Raw genomic sequence first — 25,719 nt, forward strand, 5'->3', positions numbered from 1 at the left:
TCTGCAGCTGTACCCTAACAAGATGCTCCATATCTGTCCTCCATCATTAGATAGTGGCAGTCCACCCAGCTTTGGGATCACTAATTGGCCATAGAAGTCATTGTCACTCAGGAGAGAAAAAAATGTCATCTTCTGTCAAGAAATCTGCAGCTTATGCTAGCTCAAGAAATAAGCTACTGAAAGCAGCAAGTTCACCAATTCATGCCTTTGCCCTGTTCTTGCAGGAAAAGATTGTTTGGTGAATCGTGGACAATCACTTCAGTAATAATCTGCAGATGTTTGATACCGCGGAAGGAGGCAGGCATGAGGTCCAGCCTCAGGCATCAGTTTAGCCTCTACGTCTGAGTACAGGTAAAGCAGCTGTGCTGAAGATGTTTCAGCTCTTGGGAACATTACAGCAAATTCTCTGAGGCGCTGATAAGTTGCTTGCGGATCTTTAAGTAAAGGTGGATGGATATGTATCTGGAGGGCCTACTGGTTCTGATGTAATATGATCAGAGAAATTATTCTGGGGCGATTACCTGTGGCAAGGCCTCTCTCTGGCAGAACTTCACTACGCTTTATCATATGTAAAGTTAAAAGCATATTTTCCAAGGGAAAATGAGGCAGTTGGGCAAATAATAGCTTAGAACCAAACTGCAGTCCTGGAGTGTAGGTGGTAGGTTGAGGTGCCTCAGCAATCAGCCATGCTGTTCTCAAGTTTAATAACATCACAAATAACGGCCACGGAGCTGCAGGTCAGAGTAGAGAGCCTTGCTAGTCCTTGATAGGAAGACTGCTGTAAGTACAGCAGCAAATTCCCCAGAAGAAAACTTAAAACTTTCAGGATCTTTCCACTGGGCTCCTACTATAAGAGCAAAATACTAAGAACATACTGTTATTTCCAAAATACTCCTTTCACCGTAACTGTCCTCATACTCTATTGAATCGAACAACTCTATTTTGAACAAAGTAGTATTTATTATGAAACTTTTTAATAACTACTCTTAAAATACTAAAAATAAAATAGCAGTAATTAATCTTTATTTAAATGGTAATTTAATGTGTTAAAAGCCCAAAACAAAACTAGTCATTAGCTCAATAGTAAAGACTGCCAAAAGCTTCACGACTGATTAATAATGGAGAACACGGTGTACGGAACAGCCTCCCCTAATCCCACAAGCATCTAGGAACTGAACTGCAAAAACTTTAAATCCTAATAAATTGATTAAGCAATATAATTTTCTTTATAGTTATAATTACCGGATATAGTGTAGACAGATTTTCATTCTGATCTACATTGATCAAATCTCTATTTTAAAAACAATGGGTCATATATGTTATGAAGACTTCTTGTTCTGTAAACAGGTTAAAACCCCCATAACACACCCTTCCATCAGGCGACTATTATGTAGGCTGGGTCAATGAAATTAGTTACTTCTAATAAACACAACATTTCTATAATAAAATTTTTGCTTTAATAGCTTTATTTTTAGTAAAATAATACAAACAATATTTGATGTAAATAGATTTGAGAAAATTTGCCCATTAATCAATACTCTATCTTGCTGATCAAGATTGTTACTTAAGAGAAACCTTCTTCATTTCATCCAGTTTCCAAGAGATATTTAATAAAAAGAACCACTTAAGATGCAAAGAAAGATGCAAATCACTGAATTGCTCCAAAGTTCCTAAATGAATGCAGAAGTATATGACAGTAACTACTACTACAACACAGCTACTTAACTGGGAAAAGATACAAAAAGTAAACACTTCCGGAGAAACTGTTCTACACCACCTTTGAACAGATGCTAGAATAATTTCCTTTAAAAGTAAAATAAAATTGTAAGAGGAACTACCCTATACGGTATTGATTCCTTCAATACAACCTTAAAGAACAGTTCCCTGAAAATAAAATGAGAATTCATTGTCACAGTGAATTTGACTTTCAAATCACTAATTCATTTACTACTCTCACCAGCTAACCAAAACAGCCATCACTTTTATGAGCCATTGAAGTTACTGAACCTCACTAAATATTACTCTTAGATAAGAACAATCCCAAGCATCATGCAATAACTTAAGTTATTAAGTACTAGGAACTTAGTTCAAAGTAGCAACATACAAAATCTTGCAATATCTATGAACTGGCACATTATGGGAAAAGAAAAGTTCCAGGCAGATATCTCTAGCTAGGAAAACGTGCTTTTCTTTTTTCATTTCTTCTAATCTACATGCTACCAGATACAGGATTCAAAAGCTTGAGGAGTAAATGCTTCACACTCCTTTTGTATAATGAAGTACAGAGATCAAACATCTATCAAGCACTACCACTGATACCACTGAAAGCAAGTCAGGAAGAAGATCAGGTAATTTCAGTTAATCTTACCGGTTCATCTACGTCTCAGAAACGTTATAAATATTAATATATATAAATATTAATGAATTATTGCATATGAGAAAGACAGACACAGAAAAATCATCCTAGAAGAGACATTAGTATTTCAAAACCTTTTCCCAGGCTTGCCATCTACAGTCTTCATCATCAAACACTCTGGTGCAATTATCTCCCGCACAGTTCTGGAAAATCAAACTTGTTTGCTTTTAGGAAAGGATACTTGGATAACGAGTTTCTCTCTCTGCAGTTTTGTAAATGTACATACATTGAAACATGAATTTATCAGTACCAGCATGGCAGTTTGTATGTTTACTGTGAATATTTCAAAGGCCTGGTAATATTCCTGTTTGTCCAACTGAAATGCACTAAAACGCATCGGAAGTACTGCTGTATAATAACAGTTCACTTGGAGTAATAAATCTGCACCCACAGAGGAGTGTAGTGGTTTGGGGCATTTATTAATACACACATTTAGCAAGGAAGGCCATATCTTAATAGAATACCTTAATGCTTGAGATGTCTGCAAATGAGCAGGAATAGGTAATTCATATAACGAGAGAGACCAATCCATCACACAGCACGCAAAAGCATATCTAGACTAAGAGGTTACAAAGGCTCTGCCTTATTGCAGGACCAAGCGTGGTTCACAGGTCTTTTAACTGGCAGAATCATTAGCAACTGCATATGAAAGACCTGAAGAACTGCTGGGGGAAGAATGAAAGAAACTTGTGTCAACAGTTACATAGGACCGTCTGTCTCCGCAGTACCTACCTGCCTTTTCACAGCACCAACTCTGTTCATTATTAGCCCCCTTTTTTGGTGCTGAAGGTCTAAAAGGGTACAAACCCCACCACTCTACACCAATTTCTCCTGTTGTCACGCAGCCAACGTTTTTCCAGAACCTCCAAGCACTCAGATAGGAGCCTCAATTTAGAAAGCTTACTGTTTTTGTTAACTGTACACCATTTCCCAGTTGCAGCTAGTAATACAAGCCACAGAAGAGATGACCTTGAGACAAATTAGCTTACCATTTCAGGATTACCTTTAGCATCAGAAACAAAGCAAAGCAGCAGTGTGTAAATATATGCCCATATATATGCCTAATAGCTCCAAAAATAAAAGTTGTCTTTTAGAGACAGCTTGTGGAATTACATTATTCAAACATGTCTATGTAATCTACAGTAATTTAGTGGATAATAAGCTTTGTACTTCCTAGGTAGTAACTGAAAGTTATTTTGAATGTCCACATTACCTATTCTGTGGCAAACACAGCATTTAGGATGAGACTACATCAGCAATACATTACCAGAAAGTCTGATGGTAAACTACTCAAATTAAATGTATATCAGATATTTATCAAGCATTGTACTATATACAAGGTAAGAACGGCAAACCGAACAGAAAACGTTATTGTGCCCATATCTTGAATATTGTAACATTTCCTACCTTAAAAAAAGGCAACAGTAGAAATACAGAAGGGTACAAAGAACAAAGACAGTGCTGATTGGAGATACTGAATGTTTGGATACAGGGAGCAATTAAACAGATCAAGTTTTTGGATCTCAGAAGATGCAAGTTTGGTGTAATGTGGAAGAGAAGATAAAGTCAGGAATAGAGAATGACTGCTCACCATTTCTCCTGCTGTTAGGCCTAGGTTGAACCAAAATGAATTAAGTTTAAAAGAAACAAAATAATACCTTAACTCACAGTGATAGCATGGCTTTGTATGTTGAAAATTTAGTGGAAAATCCCTTAGGCACACACGGGGAGGAAGGTCTAAACAAGTCTATTAAGCACCAGGATGCAGACACAACTTCCAGCACAGAAGGCCCTGCATGCAAATCGCAGGAAACTGGACGCGTACTTTGTATTTATCCTGGTTTTCTACTCTTTCCCTAAGCATTTGCTAGGGATGTGATGCTCAGTCCTGCAGCTTGATCCTGTGCAGCCTCTGCTTTGCAGCTGTCCTGTGAGCAGAAGGGCCTCTCCCTGGCCTCAGCTGATGGAAGGAGCACCACTGCTGACTGCAAACGGCTGAAAGCCAGTGCAGTATAGATCTCTTCTCTTTCAAACCCACTCAGTCAACTCACAAACTCTTCCCAGCCGTAGGGAAAACCTCCCCATTTTGCTGGAAATGGATGGGGCAGGAACGGGGCCTCATTTGGAAGGGCATAACAGTGTGAGAGAACTTTTATAAAGCATTTAAACAAGCACTGTTCTATACAAGACTGATTGTGATGAAACTTCTTGCAACACAAGGCTTTGTGAAAGAAACATCTAAATTGTCTGACTATGAGCCAAACTGAATAATATACATGCAGGAACTGGGGAGACGGGAGAAAAGGAACAGGGAAAATGAAAACCATGCATCTGTTCTTTTAAAGTAATTTTAAAACAGTACTAAGGTTAGAAAAAGCAAGTATAAGCTAGACACTGTTGGGAATACTGTTCTTTAGTAATATAATTAGGGATGGCAAAGGAACACATCTGAGCTCCAGAAATCAAGTTTAATTTTGATGTAAAACAAAATCAAGGCTTTTAAGATTCTGAGAAGCACAAGCATGTGCTCGCGATGGAACGAACAATGCTGCCAAGAGTGCAGAATACATAGTAATCACAGGTATAGTCTGGGACATGGGAACATTTCAGCATTCTAAAAAAGATACCACATTTCCACATCCTAGCGCAATGACTGACATGTTAATGCTTCCCTCTCTTTATCCTAAAAAAGGTCCCAATGAAACTCATCAAAATCAGTCCGTATATTCTTGTGAAACATTTTTGTTTGCAAGTGACATGGCAGTAACTAATTAGTAACTGGCAATTAGAAATGTGAAACTACTATAGTTCAACTGAAGGAAAAGAAACAGTAGGTCATAAAAGACAAATTATTTTCCAGCAATTGTACACATCTTTAATAATAAATCTAATAATACTGGGAAAACAATCTATGCTTTTTACTGCAGTGTCTTCCCTGTCAAGGATCACTTAAAGAATTACAGAGTTCCAAAAGTGGCTTTATTTTAAAATGTTACTGACAAGGTAACCTAAAAAAAACCCCAAAACCTAAACAAACTAACCCAAAAACAAAACCAAAATCCATTCTCCTTCTGATAATTAAATGAAGTCAAAATTAATCAAAAGTTGACAGGAAAAACTAAATTTCTTTGACAAGTTCCATACACAGATGTAACTAGCAGCAAACCCAGAATATGGTAAACATCACCAAAGTAGCACTATTTCCCATTATTTTTCCTGAAGCTGTACTGATAATGTATTGATAACTTGGAGTTCTCCAAATCAAGACTTAAATAATCCAGAAGTTAAATAATTTAAATAGACATCTCCCCCCTCACCCCCAGCTTATTAATCGTACCTTAATTTGTGCAAAAGGTCTGTCAAAGTTTCCAACATAAAGAAGACCAACATTCTGGGTGAGTAGCCTAAAAAAATGAAAAAAATCTTTTAAGATATCACTTTACATCCATAAGTTGTTTTGCATCTCCACTAGTTGTTACTGAACCCTAGCAGGGTAACAAGCTTCATTATGATAGCAAGAGCTACCTTTGCAAAGCTGATTACACAATTCTATTTGAACTACTGAAAAAAGGGAAAGACGCGCATTAAAGATGGATGCACATCAGTAATTTATGTTTATGGTGCAAGCAGCTCTTCAACAAAATCATTTCATAGGCTTCTTTGTGATGGATGTCATTCAGTAACACGGAAAAACGGCAGGTATATGCCTTTTCTTTCATCAGAGACCATTAGAGACAAAGGGACAGCAAGAGAAAAGACTAGTAAACACACATTCAGAGCAGCAGGCTTAAGAATTAAAACAGATTAGGGCAAATAAATACACAGAGTAATAAAAGAAAAATCATCACTACAAACAGACAAATAATAGAGAATCTCTGCAATATTGTCTAATGGCTTCCTAAATAAAAAGAGCCCCAGACGCAGTTTGTGCTTGCTCTTCTCTTTAACTCTTTATAAAGTTGTTGTATACACCACCAAGATCCAGAGGGACACTGGGATAAGTTGACTCAAATGACTGCTGGTAGTTCTGGAAAAGAGTTAGTTTGATTTCTGCAGATACCGCACAAGTCAATGTTATTTACCACACAAACTCCAGATCTCAGGGATGCCACTGCTACCCACAAGCAGACAACATCATCACTGGCCAGTGAAACAGTTAGGAGAGCACTGTGCTGTTCAGATTGGACAACCACGATATAAAATTCATAAATTCATGCTTTTCAGTAGCGCCAACTTTTCATAAAGCGTTTGCTATGTTGTACTCTTCTTCAATTTTATATCCCATTCCCATTAGCAATAAGGCCTCATACATGGATTAAATTTCCCATGTAACTAGAAATAATCAGAAAATAAGCAGGAATGTAAGCATCACTCTGCTCAAGTTTGACACTGAGATATCTCTTTCTTTATATATTTTATATACTTTTAATGCTTTGTGAGTTACATTTTTTTTCCATATATAAACTGCTTGTAATTTTCTAACTAATATCTCACCATCTCCAGGCCTATTTTCATCAACAAAAGAAAACAGAAGCTAGGACAGCAGTAAGTAATTGTTTTGACCTTCAGTTCACACAATGTACACACCTTAGTATGATTCTGATTCTTCCCAGTTCTGACAACAATATGATATATATGACCTTAAACTGGTTCACCAACAGTGGGAACTGGTAGAACTTGGTGAAATGGCAAAACGGAAACATTCACGTATATAAAACAGAACTAAGAAGCCGTGTCGAACTGTATATCATCTTCAAACACCCTTTTGTAATAAGACACTGCAAACAAAAACTTCCTGGGCATTGACAGAAATACCCAAAGGAAGGAAAGACCAGTAAGGACCAGTCACCGTATGGACAGGCAAGTGGATTCCTTCCTTTGCTCATCAGTATCCCTGACTCTGTCGGGAAGACCAGGACTGTTTTGCAATGGTTCTGCAGTACTGACATATGGAAGTTGGGATGAGCACGTCAAAATAATTTTCAATCATAACAAGTCAAATTCACTCAGAATACAGGTCTTCAGAGCTGAAAAAGATCAAATCTTCTTGATCATATCTTCTGTAAAGTAAACTCAGAAAAGATTTAAGGTTTTCTAAATAAAAAGAAACATATGAGAATTAATCAGTGTAATTAGAGGTAATTAGGTTAAAAGGGAATCTGTAAAAAGGATTCAGGGTACGTCTGCATATTTGAGAGGGGCACCTTAAAGGAAAAAAAAAGCATTCTTCGAAAGAACTCCACATAATTTTTGTAAGGAAGAAAAGAAAAAAAAAAACACTGGCTGTATTGCTAGTAATGGAGCTAAAAAAGAGAATACATACAGCGCAATTATTCCCACACAATTATCCTTCACATTGTTTTCTTTACTGGAAAGAAATGTAGGACCCTTAAAAATCTGAGTCTTTAGGATGGCTTTAATTAAAAGTAATGAACATCTAGGGAACCTTACAACTGGTCTTTCCAGAAGACCACACAGTTGCCTACACCGTTTAACTTGCTATCACTGACGTGCACCCAAAATCTGCAAATGAACTGCAAGAACTGGCTTCCTTAGTAAGACTGATACTGACACAGTACAAGCTTTTCACTATTTATTCACCTTTCACTGCCTCGTCTGACTTATAATTTTTCATTTGTATTCACTTCAAAAAGGCAATGATAATTCAATGCAAAGTTAGCAATTTTTTTAGGGACTAGAAGGTTATTTGTAACTCTCCCTTGCTTAAATAAGAAGTTGCATTCTTTGTTTCTCTAGTTCTCAAGATTCCTCTCGAGTTCTGAAGTTCAAAATCATATCACCAACATGCAAAACCAGTCAATTTTTTGACAGCATTGACAGAACCCAATGAGGTTGAAATGAAGATCTCAATATGATAATAATTTAATGTCCTGAAATACTCTCGTTTTTTGCCCCTAAATGGTCTGAGCAATTAAAAAACTCTGAATCTCATTACTAGTATAAACTCTTTTACTTCAGAGTCATTCTAATCAGCACAATCTCACACAGAAGAGTCTGGAGAGGTAAGCAGACTGCAGCAACAGTCACTGTTGAGGTTCTGGACAGACCAAGCTACTGCAAGAGTCATTCCGCTCCCCCCAGCAGTCATCAGCGGCAGTATCGAAAAACCACATGCCATCGAGGAGAGGGGTGAGAGGAGTGTGTGCCAATCTCCATCTCACTCATAGGAACTCAGGAAGACTGATCTCTAAATTACCATTAAGATCTACTCCTCACCAATCAGAAAGTTCCAATTATACATAGCATTCTTGCAGTTCTTGTTTACCACAACATCAGGCTGCATTTTTAATTACTTGAAATTAACTTCATACCACAAAATGCAACATATCTAAACTGATACAGATATTCTCTCATAATTCTCTCAACTAATTACCCGTTGCCTTTGAAGACTTCCCAATGGTAGGCACGTTTGGTTATAAGCACTTCTGTGTTTCCTAACGCCAATGCTCTCTATTTCTTACTCAATTTCACACTGCACAGTTCTACCCTCAAAACACTGTCGGCGGTACTCAACACCTAGCCCTACTAACAGCTGGACATCATCTGCCATTGGCCAAAATCAATATCAACCTATGAAACAGTGGTGACAGTTTCATTGTGCAATTATCTTTGAATTTCACATTCAAATAACTAACTCAAAATTATGAGAAACAATTGTCAAAAATGCAAATGCTTACTAGCGCTTCAATATATAAATTTAATTTTACTTGAAAACATGTAGCAATATTCAAAGTTGTCTCAACTGATCATATTAGTTTACAAATTGCCATGTATTTTATTTGTAGTCTCTTCAATTCAATACATTATCAACACAATTCTGATTTCTTTTTGTAAGTAGAAGGAAAGAAACATCACTCCAAGAAGCAATGGTTCTTTAAAATGTGCAGTCCATATGTAACACTACAGTCCCTGCGCCCCTCTCCTCTACACCCAAGTGAGCAGACTCCTAGCCCAACGTGCCTATTAGGGCTGTATCGTCACGTTCCATGCAAACAGCATAAAAACCCAAAAAGTGTCAAGGACAAACCATCTCTGACTTTTGCCAATACAATGTCAAGGTCTTAAAGGCCTTTCCAGTATCAGAAAACACTGCCATATAGTGAGCACCAAATTCCCTATTTTCTGCCTTCAGAATCCTAGATTTGGCCTTTTCTGGGCTGTAAAACGTACCAAATGTTTCTAAAATTTACCCAATGTTTTCAAAATCTGACCTGCAGGTGCCAGGCGCTGCTGCTTCCAGGTGAAGCTGACCATACGGGTGGGCACAGTCAGGTACAGCGATCCAAAAAATGTGGTGGCAACAGTGATGTGAAGGGGGTAAACGCAAACAAATACAGGACAAGATTAAGGGCTTGGGTGAAAGGAAACTTGGAATAAGGCAGCGCGAGATAGCAGGGAATGTGGAACACAAGACGAATGAGGGGTATAAAGAAGGGACAATGCAGCCTTTTGGGTTGGAAAGCATTGGGCCAGAGCTGTAGCTGGAGACAATGGGTGCATTGAGGCTACAGGAGCAGCAGAGACTGATTTACCACCAAGCTCATCCTCCTCAAGCACGGCTAACCTTGCTTTGGGGGCTGGGACAGTCCCTGCACCATCATCCTCTTCCCACCACCTTTGGCCGTGCCAAGTAGAGTGACTGTTGGCTGTGCATTTGAAAATGTTAATCCCTGACCAGCTCATACGCAGACCAGTTGGGAGTCTTCCTCTAGGCTATCTGGATCCTAGCGCTGCTGTGCAGATTACAGAAGGAGGTTTCCAGAAAGAAGCATGCAGAGAAATAAAGGAGCAGGGTGGAGCCAGGAGCCGCTACCTCTCACAGGAGCAAGTTACTGCAGATTAGCTGCACGCGGTAACTTGCTCCTGTGCGAGGCAGCAGCTCCTGCGCTTGCTCTGTGGCGAGACCGGCGGCCTATCGTGCAGGAACAGAGGCTGAGACCTGAAGCTCTGGGCGCCGGCAGAGAGGTCAGACAGGCACAGAAAGCAGGGAGTATGGAGCGGAAAGTGAAAAGGGTGCAACAGAAGGGCTGAAAAGAGGGAAGGAAAATGGCACTGGGAAGGAGGAACGTGCTGAAGGAAAAGAATGACCAACAAACAGGCGTATAGGCTTGAGTTGTCTTGTTTTTCAGGATAAAAGCTGCCATGAAACAGGCAGTGCTGGGCATGCAGAGCTGCCTACAGCAATGCTTTAGTTACTCTCTACCTCTGCAAAACAGAATATGTAACTTCTTCCCTAAATTTCCACAAGAACGCTTCCCAAAATCCCAGAACTGACGACAATTTATCAAATAGTATCTTGCAGTGTTTGTATTAGGCTATCCTAAGATTTAACTGGACATACATCATGGCTGAAGAATAGTTCATCACTCCACATAAATCAAGTCACTAGATTCTGTATTTCTTGTATTATTCTTGACTGTTGCCTGTTTCTTTCAGTAGCTCTTGTAACCATCAAAAGCCTGACTTTAGACAAGTCTGTGTTTGTTTTTAAGAGCTCAGTAAATGCTACAGCCTGCCACCAAAGCTTTGCTAGATGTAATAAAACTCCATTGTTACACTGCAGAACCAGAAAAGTATTTTTGGTGAGTGCAGGCAAGACTGCAGAAACTTCCAAAACTCAGCTTCTGGCTGTGCGTATCTCTCTGTACTTTTAATGGTGGTGCAGACGTAATTGACTGCCTTCAGCAAAGGACGAGGGGCAGCTCCTGCTGTGGTCTGTTCTCCTACTTGAAAGAACTCTCTCCAGATCAGAGAGGTTTTTTTTTCTGGTTGATCTGAACTGCGGACTGATACCTGAAACACCCTTGGCGTTTGCATGGAAGGGATTTCACCCTAGCAGGTAAGATTAAACAGGAATAACAATTCCACTGATGAGACAATGGCATTAAGATGCATAGACTACTTCCATTTTACCATCAGAAGTAGCAACAAGTAGCTACAACAGGGATGGGATCTGATATAACAACTTCATCCTTCATACCCTGCGGAAAGATATTTGCAGTCTTCACAGAGGTAGTTGGTGAAAAGATTTCAATCCTGAGAAGAGATGTGAAGCAAAATGGAAAGAAAAAACAACCCTGACACTCTGTGGGGCTACTGACCCTTGTGCACATGCGTATCTTTATTGCCAAGAACATCTCAGCATACACATTAGTGGCTGATTAAGGCCAAAAATGGAACACAACCTGTTTAAAATATAAATTGGACAGTCAGATAGCATTTAGGGAAATCACTGTGACCGCACTAACATTCTAAACTCCCACATGTAAAATAACTATGTAATAGGGATTAATATTAGTTACGGTCTGAATGTTTTTACATTTCATTTTAAAATATATCTTTTGTGTGATAAGCATATACAAATAATTCCATTGTTAGGTTCTATATGTGCTTTTAACTCTCGCTGAAAATCACTCTGGATGCATTTGCATGTTTGTCGTTATTGCACAAATAAAGCATCATGGCACAGCAGAAAGGACACCATATTCACATGATGTAGTTGATGTCCTCTTAAGAATGTAATAAATATTCTGTATTTATCCTGTGTTCACTTAAACTGCGGAAAACAGTGCATTCTGCTGAAATATCTTAACCACAAAATAAGAAGCTGTTTCTTAAGTAGTCTCTTGAACCATAACTTGGTTCTACTACAGTGACATTACAATTATATTCTGCTTCTTGCTTATGACAATTGTTCCCCATTGCTTTTCAACTCTAATTATGTATTTTCTAGGAATATGAAATTAAAAGAAAAAGCAAGAAGAAAATCAGGAAAGTATAAATAGAGAATTACGAAAATTGATGTTAGGGTGAAAAGAATTAACTACCCACATTCCATTTTTTCCAAGATCATTAATTATTTAATTAATTAATTTCACACACTAATGTAAGAGTAACATAGAGAAAATATTGTAGTAGATATTACAAAATATAAAAGTATGTAAAAGGATCAAATACAAATTCTGGAAAAGGCTCATACCAGTGCACACATAAGCTTGTGACATGTATATATACAGTCTGCAAGCAACATGCATATAATTCCATTCTAAAAGTATAAAGAGCCAAAGAACTTGACAGTTCACAGAAGCAGTAGCGAACCTCGCACGCAGAATATTAACAATGGCAAAACAGGGGCTTCACAGGCAAAGACAGAAGAGCTTTCTCTGCTTTCTACAGTGCATTTATCAAACCACTTTTTCAGGCTACGAAAACAGTCTAACAAAATTTTTTACTCATCAGTCATGCAAGAAAATGTTTTTTTCATGCACAAATATAAGTTATTCCACTATAATCACCATGGTAAATAGTAGGAAATATACTGCACATCTGATTTAAGACATTCTTCCTCAAATTAGAGCACAAATTGAAAATAGCTAGGAGGGAACTGGAAGAGATACTATGCACAGCTGGTTACATAGTAGAGATGCAAAAAAAACCCTGGGTTTGAACTCAGGAGGGGAAAAAGTTTGGGAAGGGATACAACCAAGTGTCAAAAGAGACTGTACACAATTTTACAATGCTAAATTAATCTCTGCAGTAAAAAACCCCACAGAAATGTAAGCAAAACCTTTTCATTCATTGAATTCTGAATTTGCAGAGTGTCCCAAGCCAAGTTAATGGTGATGGCAATTAACATAAAACTGTATTCCAAGTAATATTCACAGGGAAAATGCAGTGGATAGCACAAATTACAGACTTGGATTTAACACCCTCAGCCTTCCCACGACAGTACCCCAACAGCGTGTGCCATTAGTCTTATTAATAAGCACACTGCTTTCTGAAGTGCATGCAACTCAGGCAAAAACATCAATGTTACGTGCTAATTGCTCTTTATAGGAAAAGCTCCTATGCACCTTACTTGAAAAGCTTCACTGAACTACCTCACTCCCTACAGTAAATCACTGTCTGTCACTGGCTATGGGTAAGAGCAAACTGGGAAGTAATTGATCCCTGAAAGACACACTTCCACTGAATAACGTCACCACTGTTATATACCAAACCCAATAAAAAATGACATTTAGAGAGCCTGAAACTGCAAAACGAAGTGACCTCATATTTGAGGTAATGGTCTGCAACTGATCCCAGATGATGGTCAAGAAGAATAAACTGACCAATACCAAGGTTTACTGCGGAGAGTTTAATTTGCATTATTTTTTAACAAGTGTTTGGCTGTTTGTTTGTTTTGCTGTTTGATTTTTTTTTTTTTTTTTTTTTTTTTTGCAGGAGGTGGGGGTGTTTGTACACGAATGCTTTCCTGGAGACAGGAAGATTTTTCAAAAAAAACCATTCTTGCAGTTTATAAATAAAGCCAGAACATCAGATGTTTCCAAAAGCACTTCCTTTTGTTTGCTGCATTTACATCTAGCACTCATAATATTTCAGTGTTTGTCCAGGCTTTGCCTTACAGGCAAATCACATAAAGAAGCATTTTTGACTACATTTACACATAACTTATCCATAAAAAGTAGAAAGGAAAAGTAAGTAGAAACAAAAAGTATCCATTAAATAATCATGCCCATTCCTCCACCAATGGAACATTATTCCCTGTAGTGTAATGAGCAATTTGGCCAGGATGGCCGTAAATTATCTGAAAAATGAGGCTGCTTGCCTTTTCCTTTGGGAGATTATTACGCAGTCTGAGAGACTTCACTATTAGAATCTATTTCTGATACTGAACGTCAATTTTTCTTTCTGAATAACCACCCTTTCATCTCATTGAAGCGTAGGACAGGAGTTAGGAACTATTCCCAATTTGCGGAAAGACCTGCGTGACATAGGCTGTGCTGCAGCTCTGCTCAGATTTATCCACGTATCCCAAAACAAGAGCACTCACCCAGCCCTGCAGCAGGCTCACTGGATCGGGCCCTTTCACCTTGGCCATCTTTTGAAATATAACACAATACTAGCAAATTCGACACCCAGAATTAAGTGAAGAATTGACACCACAATGTGAAGCTTTATATCAGGAGGCTTCAATAAATTAAGAAATATAATTACAGATGTTTTAAAGTCAAAAAGAAGACATTTTAAGTGTCTCAGGAGCTACTTAAGAAAAATGGATTTCTAACAGCAAATAAGATACAGAAGAAAAAAAAAATGAGATAATGGCAAAAAAAAATTCAAGTATATTCAAGTACAAAACTGATTTTAAAAAATCCAGTAGATTCACTTGATCATGTGGAAATACCAGGAGTAACAAAAGAAGATAAGGAGACCGCTGAAAAGCCAGTGTATTTATTTGTTCCCACTGAAAAAAATAAAGGCACCAAGTCAGGAACACTTTTTTTTTTTCGGTTACCAAAATGAAAATGTCAGCAAAAACAGAGGCACTAAAAGAAAAGCTCTGGGGATATATTGACAATTAAGGTGAAATAAATCATCAAACCCTGATGCAATATATCCAAGATTTCTGACATTTATTAATATGGAGGGTCTGAATCGCTATTAAAAAAAAAAAAAAACCATGTTAATTTTTAACACCTAAATAAGGTAATTTCTGCAAACTTCTCAGGGTCCTGCCCTTTAGCACAGCACGGTTCAGCACACCTACCTCCCTCGGCCACGCACGGCAGTGCTGCTTAGGAGGCTGCACATCCCCTGCATTCACACTGCGGCCGCATCTGCCTCCCTTTTGATCATTTTAATGACAGAGTGCTTAAAAAGGAGCGGGGGACAGGAGAGGCACCACACTGACTTAATCGATTCAGACTGCCAAAAGGCTTCTGTTACAGTCTTCCACAGTAATTTATTTTTTAAAAAATAAAACTAGGCAGTAAGTACTTTTATATGGAAGAGGCTACTTACTGTTATGGATCAAACCCTGATTAAGAGACTGGACAGGCAGAATAAATGGTCAGTTTTCATCTTGGCAAAGGCCAAGTGACTATTCAATTTATGTAACAGGCTGTTTAATATATTTATTAGTAATCTGAAAGAGGCATGAACAGAGAAAGTCTGCTGATGAAGCAAGTTATGAAGCAAAGCCTGGCAACTTTAGCTAGACTACAAAGTTTATCACTTTGAAAGGAAGCTGATGCCATACTTGCAATCACCCTTACAACCTTAGCATTACTGCAGTGAAAGAATTACTTTCCTCTCCTGTGTGTATGAATAAGGGAAAGGTACTTACCAATCTAATTAAGGAATGTATCATAATGTATATGAACCTGGCAACTAGAACTCTGCTATTTCCTAACATTCCAGAGCTTGACTTTGAAACTCATTGAACTTTCCTTCCACATGAGGTCATTCCTTTGTCCCTAGTCTTTCCATTTAAAAAAAAAAAAAACAAAACAAAACAAAACAAAAAAAAAACTTAAAAAAAAATTTCTATCCTGCACAACTGTTCTAAATCATCAGAGCAGAGCTGGAAATTGAAATATTCAGCAATTTTAACACAAGTTGTTACTGCTGAAAAACAGCGACAAAGAACTGGCAAGAAAGCTACGATGGAGTCTCACCTGGCTATAACCTCCCCCATTCTGCCCTTCATTTGTCAGCACAGCTGTTCCAACAGTTTCCTGCTTTTCCTAGTGCCCTGCATGCCGCACCAGTGGTGGCAGGACCTCGTGGCAGTCCCAGACTTTGCAGCTAACACTTCCAAATAAAAGAAAATAGGCCACTCTTCAGGTTGGCCAAATTTAGAGAGAATTCCTCTGCAATAAGGACAACACACTTCTGTATCCCATGGAGGTGAATCTATCATATAAAAAATCTAATGAATTATGGATGCAAAAATTTTTCAGAGAAAATACTGTAAACCACTCTGAAGCACAGCATCAGTGGGTACCAGTATCCTTTTGAGAATGCAGGGCAAACCACAGATTGATCAGGTGATCCATATTTCATTTCTCAAATAAAAGAACAAGGAACAATTGAATTATGCTGATTGAGGGAGAATTCAAATCTGATAGATACTTCATCACAAAACATGTAATTAGACTGGCGCTCATGCACGCTGCCATGGTGTGCAAGAGAAACAAGGACTGAACACGCAGATGCATAACAGAATTATCTAGAAGAACAACCATTTCTCTTTAAAATAAAACAGTAAAGAATATAAAATCCACTTGTCTACATGGATCTGAGATATAATCAGTATGAAAATTCCCACTTTCTTATTAAAGATCCTCCATGGGAAGGCATCATGAAAGAGCACTCTTAGCCACGTGCACGTGCACTGCCCGACCACTCCAACCGACTTCTCTTTCTTCCTGTTTCCCCATACCACTCTAATGATTTATTAAAAATAAAGATTTTATTAATTAATCATGCACAACCACAGAGATGACTGAATTACAGTCTACAGACTATGCAGATCGCAATCCCGATGTGAAGCCCATAACGAACAACGAATTGTGTGCCTGGAATTGGGAGCGATAGGCACCCAGCTGCCGTCTACCCAGACAAAGGGGTCACCAACAGGATGCATGAACACTCGTCTGTTAAGAGCAAACCTACCACTCAAAATAAGGTAGGATGGCTGCCAGAGGCTTTATGAACTCTACCGAATGCTTCACTCGTCTTTCTGAAACCTACACGTGGCGCAAGATTTAGCGCCTCTGTTCATCATAAAATTAAGCTCCTCAGCGTATTCATTATACAAACTTCCAAGTGAAATTTCTTTTACAGAAATTCTTCAGGTAGTAATAAACACTGAAGGAAGTATTCTGCATTCTGAAGCATTAAGAAGTGCAGCTGAAGTACTTTCCTGGGTGTGACAAAAGAACTATTTACCTTTTAATACCAACTACCAACACTGTAATACTGATTATTGCACCAATAATCTAGAAGGTATTTGCAGTAAAGCTGCTCTGGCTTTCTGGTGTATTAGACTGCTCAAAAAAAAAAAAAAAAAAGAAAAAAAAAAAAAAGAAAAAAACCCAGTATCCTTTCCAATAAGGCTGCTTTCTCTATATGGCAAACCACTGCTCTGCTATCAGGGTGCTCTGCCTCACTTCAGAAGTGCCACATCTCCTCCAGTCACCCCTTCCTTCGTTCTTTCTTTCCTTTACTCCTCACTTTCACACTCAGCTGTCTCTTGGTTTTGCTTTGTACAGGCTTTTTAAGATCACTCTCTCCCTCCAATGCACTTTGTGCTTATATACCCACACCCACCCTTGTTCTTTGAACTTTATCACCATTTATACTGATACCCAAATTTAGAGAGGGGAAGCATACTTTTCTTGGAGCTGCCAGGAGGGGAGGGGGAATGCACTGGGATGCTGGCAGCTTGTTCAATGCTAAGAAACAGAGGGAAGCCAGCAAACAGATTAAGAACAAAAAAAACCCAAAAAACAAAACCCACAACCTTCTGAGATGCCTCTGGTCCATACACAGCAACAGCTCCCAGGCTGCGAATTACTCTTCCAGTTTCTCTGAGCAGCCATGATCTCCAGAACAATATAAACCTGATGCAGCTCCTAAAAACACAAGGGCACTAGCCGGGCTCCCTTCTTCTTCCCAGGTACTTGGGGTACAGTCACATCTGAGTTCACAAACACCCCAAGAAGTCCCATGCAGCTTACCCACGTGCATGGGCTGAGGAAGAGCACCAGGAAGCATCATCATCTTAGGGAGCTACTTCTACAGAATTTTTGGTCCAATATAACCATTTCGCAAGCTCTTTATATGCTAGCAGTATGTCTAGTCTCTTCTCTTCCAGCTTTTTAGCCTTTACTTGAAATGATTAAGCTATTTTGTGACACACTTTATAAAAAGTCGAAGAAGCTGAGGCCTGGGTGATGAGCGACTTGCAAAAATATATCTTTCCTATAAACTGTGAGGAATATATAATTTAATTCTTCATACAAATTGCTGTATTATTATTACAGAAAGAGCGCATCTTTTCATTTACTGTCCTGAATTATGAATTTTTATTATGTAGGGCACAAGTGAAGGAGCAATTATGATTAAATGCTAACTGCATAGGACAAAAAATTAGTTACTTCCAGTCCCTGGCTGATCACTACTGATTTAACTGGTATCAGGATAACCTGCTCTGTCTCTTCTTTCATCTATTTCTCAGAAGATTTATGTAACGTAAATTATTAAGTTATTAATTAACAAATGTACAGTAAAGCAGAGGGGGTTTTCCCCTTTCTGCAATATGCCTCCAAGACATCATTTTTTCCTGCAAGCAATTTTGTATGTCCTTTTGGACTATATTTTACCCTTGACAAAAAAGCCTGCTAAAAAATTAGTGCAACATGGTTCAGTACATTTTGATTTCCCAAGCAGAAGATCCTCATGGCAGTATTATAAGCTACACAGATAATAAGCCTGTTTAGGGAATATAGGTAACTGCCACTAATTATAGGCATTACAGGACAAAAAAAAAAAAATCACATTGTTGATTATAAACACTGTGAACTTAATTCAGGTCTGATTTAATGTAAGATAAAGTCTCTAGGAAAAAGTAGTATGTTTTCTTGAACTAAGTGGTATAGCTAGGAAGAACAAGGACTGGAGCATGCAAGTTAATCTTGAGTACGAAGAAAAACTTTGATGTCTCAAAATTTGGCTATTTTAGAAATACATGTGATAAGCAGAAAAAAAAAAAATGTAAGGGATTGCCTTTTCCTATATATCCAGTCTCACCTACATCTTCAGACCACCAGAGAGGGAAACCTATCAATCAGCATACAGGAACGCCATTTCAATTATTTCATGGAAATCCTATGCATTTTAACCAGACTTCAATCATTCTGGAGTAGCAACTGACAGCAAACAATCACCTTTACTGGGAGACCAAACCTGAAGAATCACACGCAAATATGGGTGAGAGAAGGAAAGGGGAACAAATAAAACTTTAGCAGGAATACAAAATTGAGTCTATCTGGGAACCACATCACAGAAATAATGAGAGAAAAGGGCAAACTCATAGAGCACATATTCCCATAACAGATGATGGGAAATCTACATTTTAACACATTTCTGCTGTCAAGATTTACACCAGCTAAGAAACTCAACAACAAAGCGTCTCATATCTTCTTTTACAACCCGGTTTGTTAAGAGAAGTGCAATTTAGGAGTGGTGTAAGTTACTCCATTTACTCAGCTACTACAAATCTGTGCTCTGGATCTACCTGTCCCAGCACCAGCAATGCACAGTCCCTGGGGTCAACTCTTTTTGGAGGAATTCAATTTCTTTTGGATGCTAGGCTGCAACCTTAACACCCCTCAGCTACATTTTACATGTACAGACTAGTGAAAATAGGATAACTTTGACATATAATTCTACATTTTTTGTCTAATATGGTTTTTGAATGGTTTTAAAATAGAAGGAGGTAGATTCAGACTCGATATAAGGAAGGAATTTTTTACAACGAGGGTGGTGGAACACTGGAACGGGTTGCCCAGAGAGGTGGTAGATGCCCCATCCCTGGAAACATTCAAGGCCAAGTTGGACGGGGCTCTGAGCAACCTGATCTGGTTGGAGATGTCCCTGCTCCTTGCAGGGGGAGTGGACTAGATGACCTTTAAAAGTCCCTTCCAACCCTAACTATTCTATGATTCTATATATTTAATTTCAAACTCAAAATATTGCTTTATTTTTTCACAACCGGCATTTACAGTGAAAGAAGACTTATCTATGATTGATGTAAAACGCACAGAAAAAGAATTAACTCTAGGTTTACCTTACATGCACACACTTATTTTCTTGAACCAAAGAACATCTATCAGACAACAATTACTACAAATGGTGTGAAATCAAGCTATAGTTGTTCCTTCAGAGAAATCCTTTATCTGTTTAAAAATTAAATAGGCCATTCTTTTCTTTGAAGCTACTTTCAAGACAACCTTGTTATTATGTCAGAGAAAATCTATTACCAGACAGCAAACAGGCACTTCATTCAGGTATAAATCACACAAAGCTAAGATAGAACGTAATTATTGTATTTAACATCTGAAAACTAAAAGAAAAAAAAAAAGGAAAGAGAATTGTTTTCCTTAGGACCAGAATGCACAAAGAAGGGTTTTTAGACAAGCTGGAGAATTATTGTTCAACAAGTTGTTATGAAGACACCCAGGCTAAAGAAGTTTGAGTGAGGAAAGAGGGTGCAACCTTATACTTGAGAGCTTATGAGAGTTGCAAAATTTTTTCTTACCCAACTCTCTCAACTTGCACACATGGCACAAACTGATTTTCTGCAACTGTCCCAATATCCCAGCCAATTCTGTAGATCTGAGCCAGTCTGTTTTTACTGCAGTTGAAACAATGGTTATTCTCCTCATTACACATTATTCTTTCTCCATTCATCAGTTTTATTTAAAAGCCTCCTTCATAAAAGCTTATCAGTGATCTTTCCTTATGTAGAAGGCCAGTAGGTACCTACAGAATCTCAGAGTTCATAGGGTTTTCTGCTGCTGTTTTCGTTTTTTAAGTATGGCAAGCTTAAGTAGAAAGCTACCACAGCTACCAGTAAATAAATAACTGATTATCTAAAACATGGATAGAGAAAAAAGCTCTCTAGAATTAAGCTCTCCCCCACCCCACTTTCTCCCTCAACTCATCCGTTCTGTCTGCTAACATCATTCCATAACTTCTGTGCTTCTATCTTTGCAGGTCCCCTTGGCAATTAAATTTCAGGATGAGACGTTGTCCAAAAAAAACCCTCCAAACTGCCAACTTGTCTTGTTGATAAGACTTGTTGGTTTAAAGCTTCAGAAAATCATGTCATTATTAAAAAAAAAAAAAAAAAGAGTATGAAGAGTTGTTTTCTCTCTCCCTCAATGTAAGTTAAAAAAACTATTTGTGATCCTGGAGCTATTACAACAGAAGCATTAATTTAAAATGATTACTACATTCTTGCCCTTTTGTTACACAGATTTCTGGTTTTCTGTCTGAAAAAATCTTCTGTGCACTTTGTGTCTTGCAAGAAATTCATACCAATTCAAATTTAGTGAATCAAAGGAATAATTCAGGTTGAGCAATAACTGAGATGTATCTTCCACATTAAACAAGAGTACACAACCAGATAGCACTGTTTAAATACTCACTTGGTAAAAAATTGCAACAGAGAAGCAACTCTGCAAAGTCTACATCTATAGTATCTTTATGCTGCGGATTGCTGGATTGTTTAGAAATCTTTCTCTGTGCAACTTTCATTTAGAAAGAATTATCAGTTTTGTAACAGCCTCAGCAACACAAATGTTTGAACAAAATGCTATACAAAATCCTTTGGGAAATGACTGATCCTCAGTCCATACAATGGAAAGCAACAGAACAGACAATGTCACAGAATTTCAATATCTAGGCTTTTAAAAGAAAGGCTTTTTCCGCACTAGTTAGGGTTCATTCTTCTTCCTTAGGCTTGTCTAGTAAACTTGTCAGCAATGTAAGATTTTAAGTTATCTGTCCCCTGTCTTTAAAGCATGGCATAGCCTGTACCAATTTATTTTTATTCAAATGGAAGTGTTTTACAAGAGTAAAGCATACAAGAGTGCCTCTTGCCAATACAGCCTCTATCAAACCATAAAAATTCTCCAGTCAAAATATCAAAGAAAGTTAATTTTATTTCTGAAAAAGGCAGGATATCATCTTCAGAGATGCTTGGAAAATTCCTCCCTAGCATGTGTCTCTGAATGTTACAAAGAGAAACAATTGGCAAGTAATACATGTACCAAAATTCGAGTTGTGTAATAGCATCCTCTTATTTTTAACATAAAAGAGAAACTAAGGTAAACAGCAGAGAAATCATCACTGTTTGTGCAAAAACCATTCATCATATCCTATTACAAGGCCAAGTAAAAGAGGAAAATGACCAGTTTTGATGATTTAGTTTTAATGACATAATTCAAGTAACTGCAGCTTAATACTTCTGCTGTCAAAACAAGCTGTATTTATGACTTATCTCAACTGGAAGAAAGCACTTGCATGCCGTACCATTGTCTCTTCTAAAACAAACAAAAAAAATTCTCTGGTTTATCACAATACGCAATTCATCTTTTGAAACACAATTTTCTTAACACATAAGCAATGTGTGAAGATTTTTATCAAAGTGAGTATTGTGCAGAAACTGAGCACAACCACCTTGCTCAGCGAGAGTGGAGAGTCATTTCTGCTTCTCTTCTTGAAAGAGAGCAGAACGAACAACGGTGAGTCCTACATCAGATCTCTGTACAGATCATTATCATCACAAATTAAGAAGTCAAAAATGTTATTAATACGTTAGTTGAGAAGGGCTAATCATGCCCATAAAGAATTCTCACTTCTGGAGAGGAGATAATAGTTCAGAGCCTTCATCAGGAGATATCCAGCTCACTTTGGAGTCCATCTACCCAGCTCTAGTCCCCAAATCCAGTGATCTCCTAATGCCGAATATCCAACTTCAAGCAGAATTTTATACTGCTGAGTAAAAAGATCAAAATTTGAGATCGGAGATTTGATGCTTTAACATTCACTAAAAGAGTGAAGTGCTTTTACAAACATCTGTGAGAGATTATGGTTTTGATATGCAGACTTGGGGGGGAGGGAGGGGGATAAAATAATCACGTTCACTATATACTGTTTCACTTTCCTCATTCCAATCTTCGCTATCCTCTAATTAGAGATACACACATTATATATCATTTATAATCCACTGATAAATATTTGCTCACAGTGCAATCTCCGAATACTTTGTGAAAAAAAGGCTTTAAGTATGCGAATAGACAAGTATTACAGTTTGACAATATTTAGTTGTTGTAAGGGAGAAAAATGCCATCTGCTGGGTACAGCTGAGGACTGTCCTTTTCTTCCTAACACACCATGCTGCCCTGAGCAACTTTTCTCATCACTTCAGACTTCATTTTTCACATCTTGAAAACTGATACAGATACACGCGTGCTTTTGAGGAGTATGTAACAGTGGCCTCATTAAAACTGTGTAACATAAAAGTTCTTACTGTCATATCTCTCAGAGATTGGGAGGTCTGACAATAGATAGGGTGACTAGCATTTGAATAAAGATGCTTTTAATCTTTCAAAAACACTAGAATTATCTCTAAACCCCCCAATATTTCGCGTGCTTTTGTATCTTAGTATATAGAAATTTTGCAGCTAGGTCATTAAAAAATTATTCAGCTTATACACATAAAGCAGAGCAACACGTTGGCATTTGCTTTTCTATTAGTCACCTAGAACTTTTCTACTATTCATAAGCCAGTGATGGAACTTTGGTTGGTAGAGTACGGATGCAGAACCACTTAGTTATGTAGCTTAAAACCATGAAACCAAGGCATTGAAAATCATATTGCTTAAGCAGGAAAAATAACCAAAAGTTAAGAAATACACTTACATGAAAAGAGTCGAGAATGGGAAATAGCAAAGTCAGATTTAGTAAAATAGATAATCTTTAAAATTAAGAAGTATGAAAGAAGGAGGATAGCATTCCCATACATAAACATGAGGAGGAAAAAGAGGAGAGTTTTGTTTTGATGCATAACAGCCAAGGGAATTCTTTTACATTTTTGTTTGCATTTTTAATTTTACAACATAAAGCAGCAGCTGCTACCTCTGTGTGTATACACACACACACAAGCATATAGGTACATATATATTTACAAATTTAAAAATCGGATTCATTTCACATGAAGCTGAAACAGTTTACAATCTTGGAAATCTGTGTTTCAAAGTTAAAATAAAGGCTTATTTCTCACATATACAATGATGCTAAAAATGAAGTAGGTCCTGTGAATGAACATATCTTCCCTGTGTTTAACATAAAAGACTTGAGGTTGATTTCAGAATAGAGTTCAGTACAAAACTGTGTTTGTACTTGACACTCACTGTCATAAGACTGCTTTGTAAAAAGCAAGAAAGCATTAAAAGTGTATGAAAATCTTAAATTTCGGCCTTTTTAAGATCCTCTCGTAGGATGACATGTTTACATCTGTTGTCAGATGGAACCAAATCTCTCCTGAAAACTATTGAAGGTTTTTTACAAAGCAGTATGTATTCCCTGTCAAAGTGCACTATGTGCAAAGCTTCATACTCAGGAGTTACTGTTCTTTTCCCTGTCGATTATGTAAGTAACAACATGGGTTCTTCATCACCATTGACTCACCAGGCCTTGATTATGCAAATTGTTCTCTCACAGACTAATAGGTGCAGATACAAGCACCTACAGCCTCACTGATTTTAATGTGTTTCTACAATAGGATTAGCGTCTTTTCCCAGAAAAAAAAAAAAAAAATACAAGCTGGGTGTTAGCCAAAGAGATAGCAAGTGTGAATTACCAAGCCTATGGCAGATCCAAAGTCATTAAAGTAACAGATAGTAAAAATCTAATTTATTTTCTCAGAATGCAAATCTCCCTTAAAACGCTAATTTTAAAATAACTCATTGTATATTTTGTTTGGGTTGGTTTTGTTTTGTGTTTTTTTGTTTTTTGTTTTTTGTTTTTTTTTTTTTTCAATCAGTCATCACAACTTGAATCCCTACAAAACCAGAAGTACTGGATAATTATCCTAAAAACTAATTATGTGGGTTTCTTTTCTAATGTCTCTGAGGTTGTAAGATAAGCGCACGTACCGAGTCTCTTGGCTATCAAACAGGGAAGGTACAACTGCCCACAGTTGTATGCATACCATATTGATAACACAGTCATGGCAGAAATGCAAACAACCTGCATCAGGGTCATTTATTTTGTTGACATGTTTTGCTGACTCCAAAGTACTTGTGAATTCAGGAAGACACAAAAAGCTGGGCTTCTAATTCGTGAACCAATTTCAAAACATTCTGATGGTATCAAAGCAAACTGAATGGTACTCTTGGAGCTATGACTGTCATGAATTATTTTTATCTTTAATATATGCATTATTTAGTACTTATATCTGTTCTTTTATGATTTGTGAGTTTGGTATTATCAGAAAATTAAATAATAAAATGTTCAGAGTAAGACCGATGAAGAGTACAAAACACGTACGCTATCTTTGGCTGGCCAGTCTGTTTGCTCTGCTCCACCACGGTGATAGTTTTTTTCCCTTTTTAGTTTGCCTTATTCTTCTTTGAAATACACCACAGCATGCAAGGACACAATCTGAGATGAGGTTTTTTTCCTTAAATACATGTTTCTTTAATTCCAAACACAATGGGAAAATACTTGGTATTCAGATCTCTAATAATTCTATACTAACGCTCTTTTCCAAATACAGTTTTAAGTGTACCAATCTGTAAACTCAAGAAAACAGACAAGATCTCATTAAGCAACAAACTAAAAAAAAACCCAAACAACTGAATATGAATTCACACTGTAGGCAATTAATGCAGGAAAAAATATTCTAAATTAAGGTATCATTT

The 25,719-nt window shown here is 37.6% G+C and overlaps 1 protein-coding gene across 2 annotated transcripts in view; it reads right to left on the reverse strand.

Annotated features, from left to right (window-relative positions):
- The window catches only part of RNGTT (RNA guanylyltransferase and 5'-phosphatase), a 187,011-nt gene that overhangs the window by 25,739 nt on the left and 135,553 nt on the right, over window positions 1–25,719 (reverse strand). For both annotated transcript variants that reach the window (XM_086745338.1, XM_086745339.1), the window contains one exon: window positions 5,754–5,820. In XM_086745338.1, coding sequence (XP_086601464.1) covers window positions 5,754–5,820 — 67 coding nt within the window. The remainder of the gene's footprint in view (window positions 1–5,753; window positions 5,821–25,719) is intronic.

Source organism: Chlamydotis macqueenii, chromosome 3 (assembly GCF_036417535.1).
Source record: "Chlamydotis macqueenii isolate bChlMac1 chromosome 3, bChlMac1.mat, whole genome shotgun sequence".
Classification (NCBI taxonomy): domain Eukaryota; kingdom Metazoa; phylum Chordata; class Aves; order Otidiformes; family Otididae; genus Chlamydotis; species Chlamydotis macqueenii.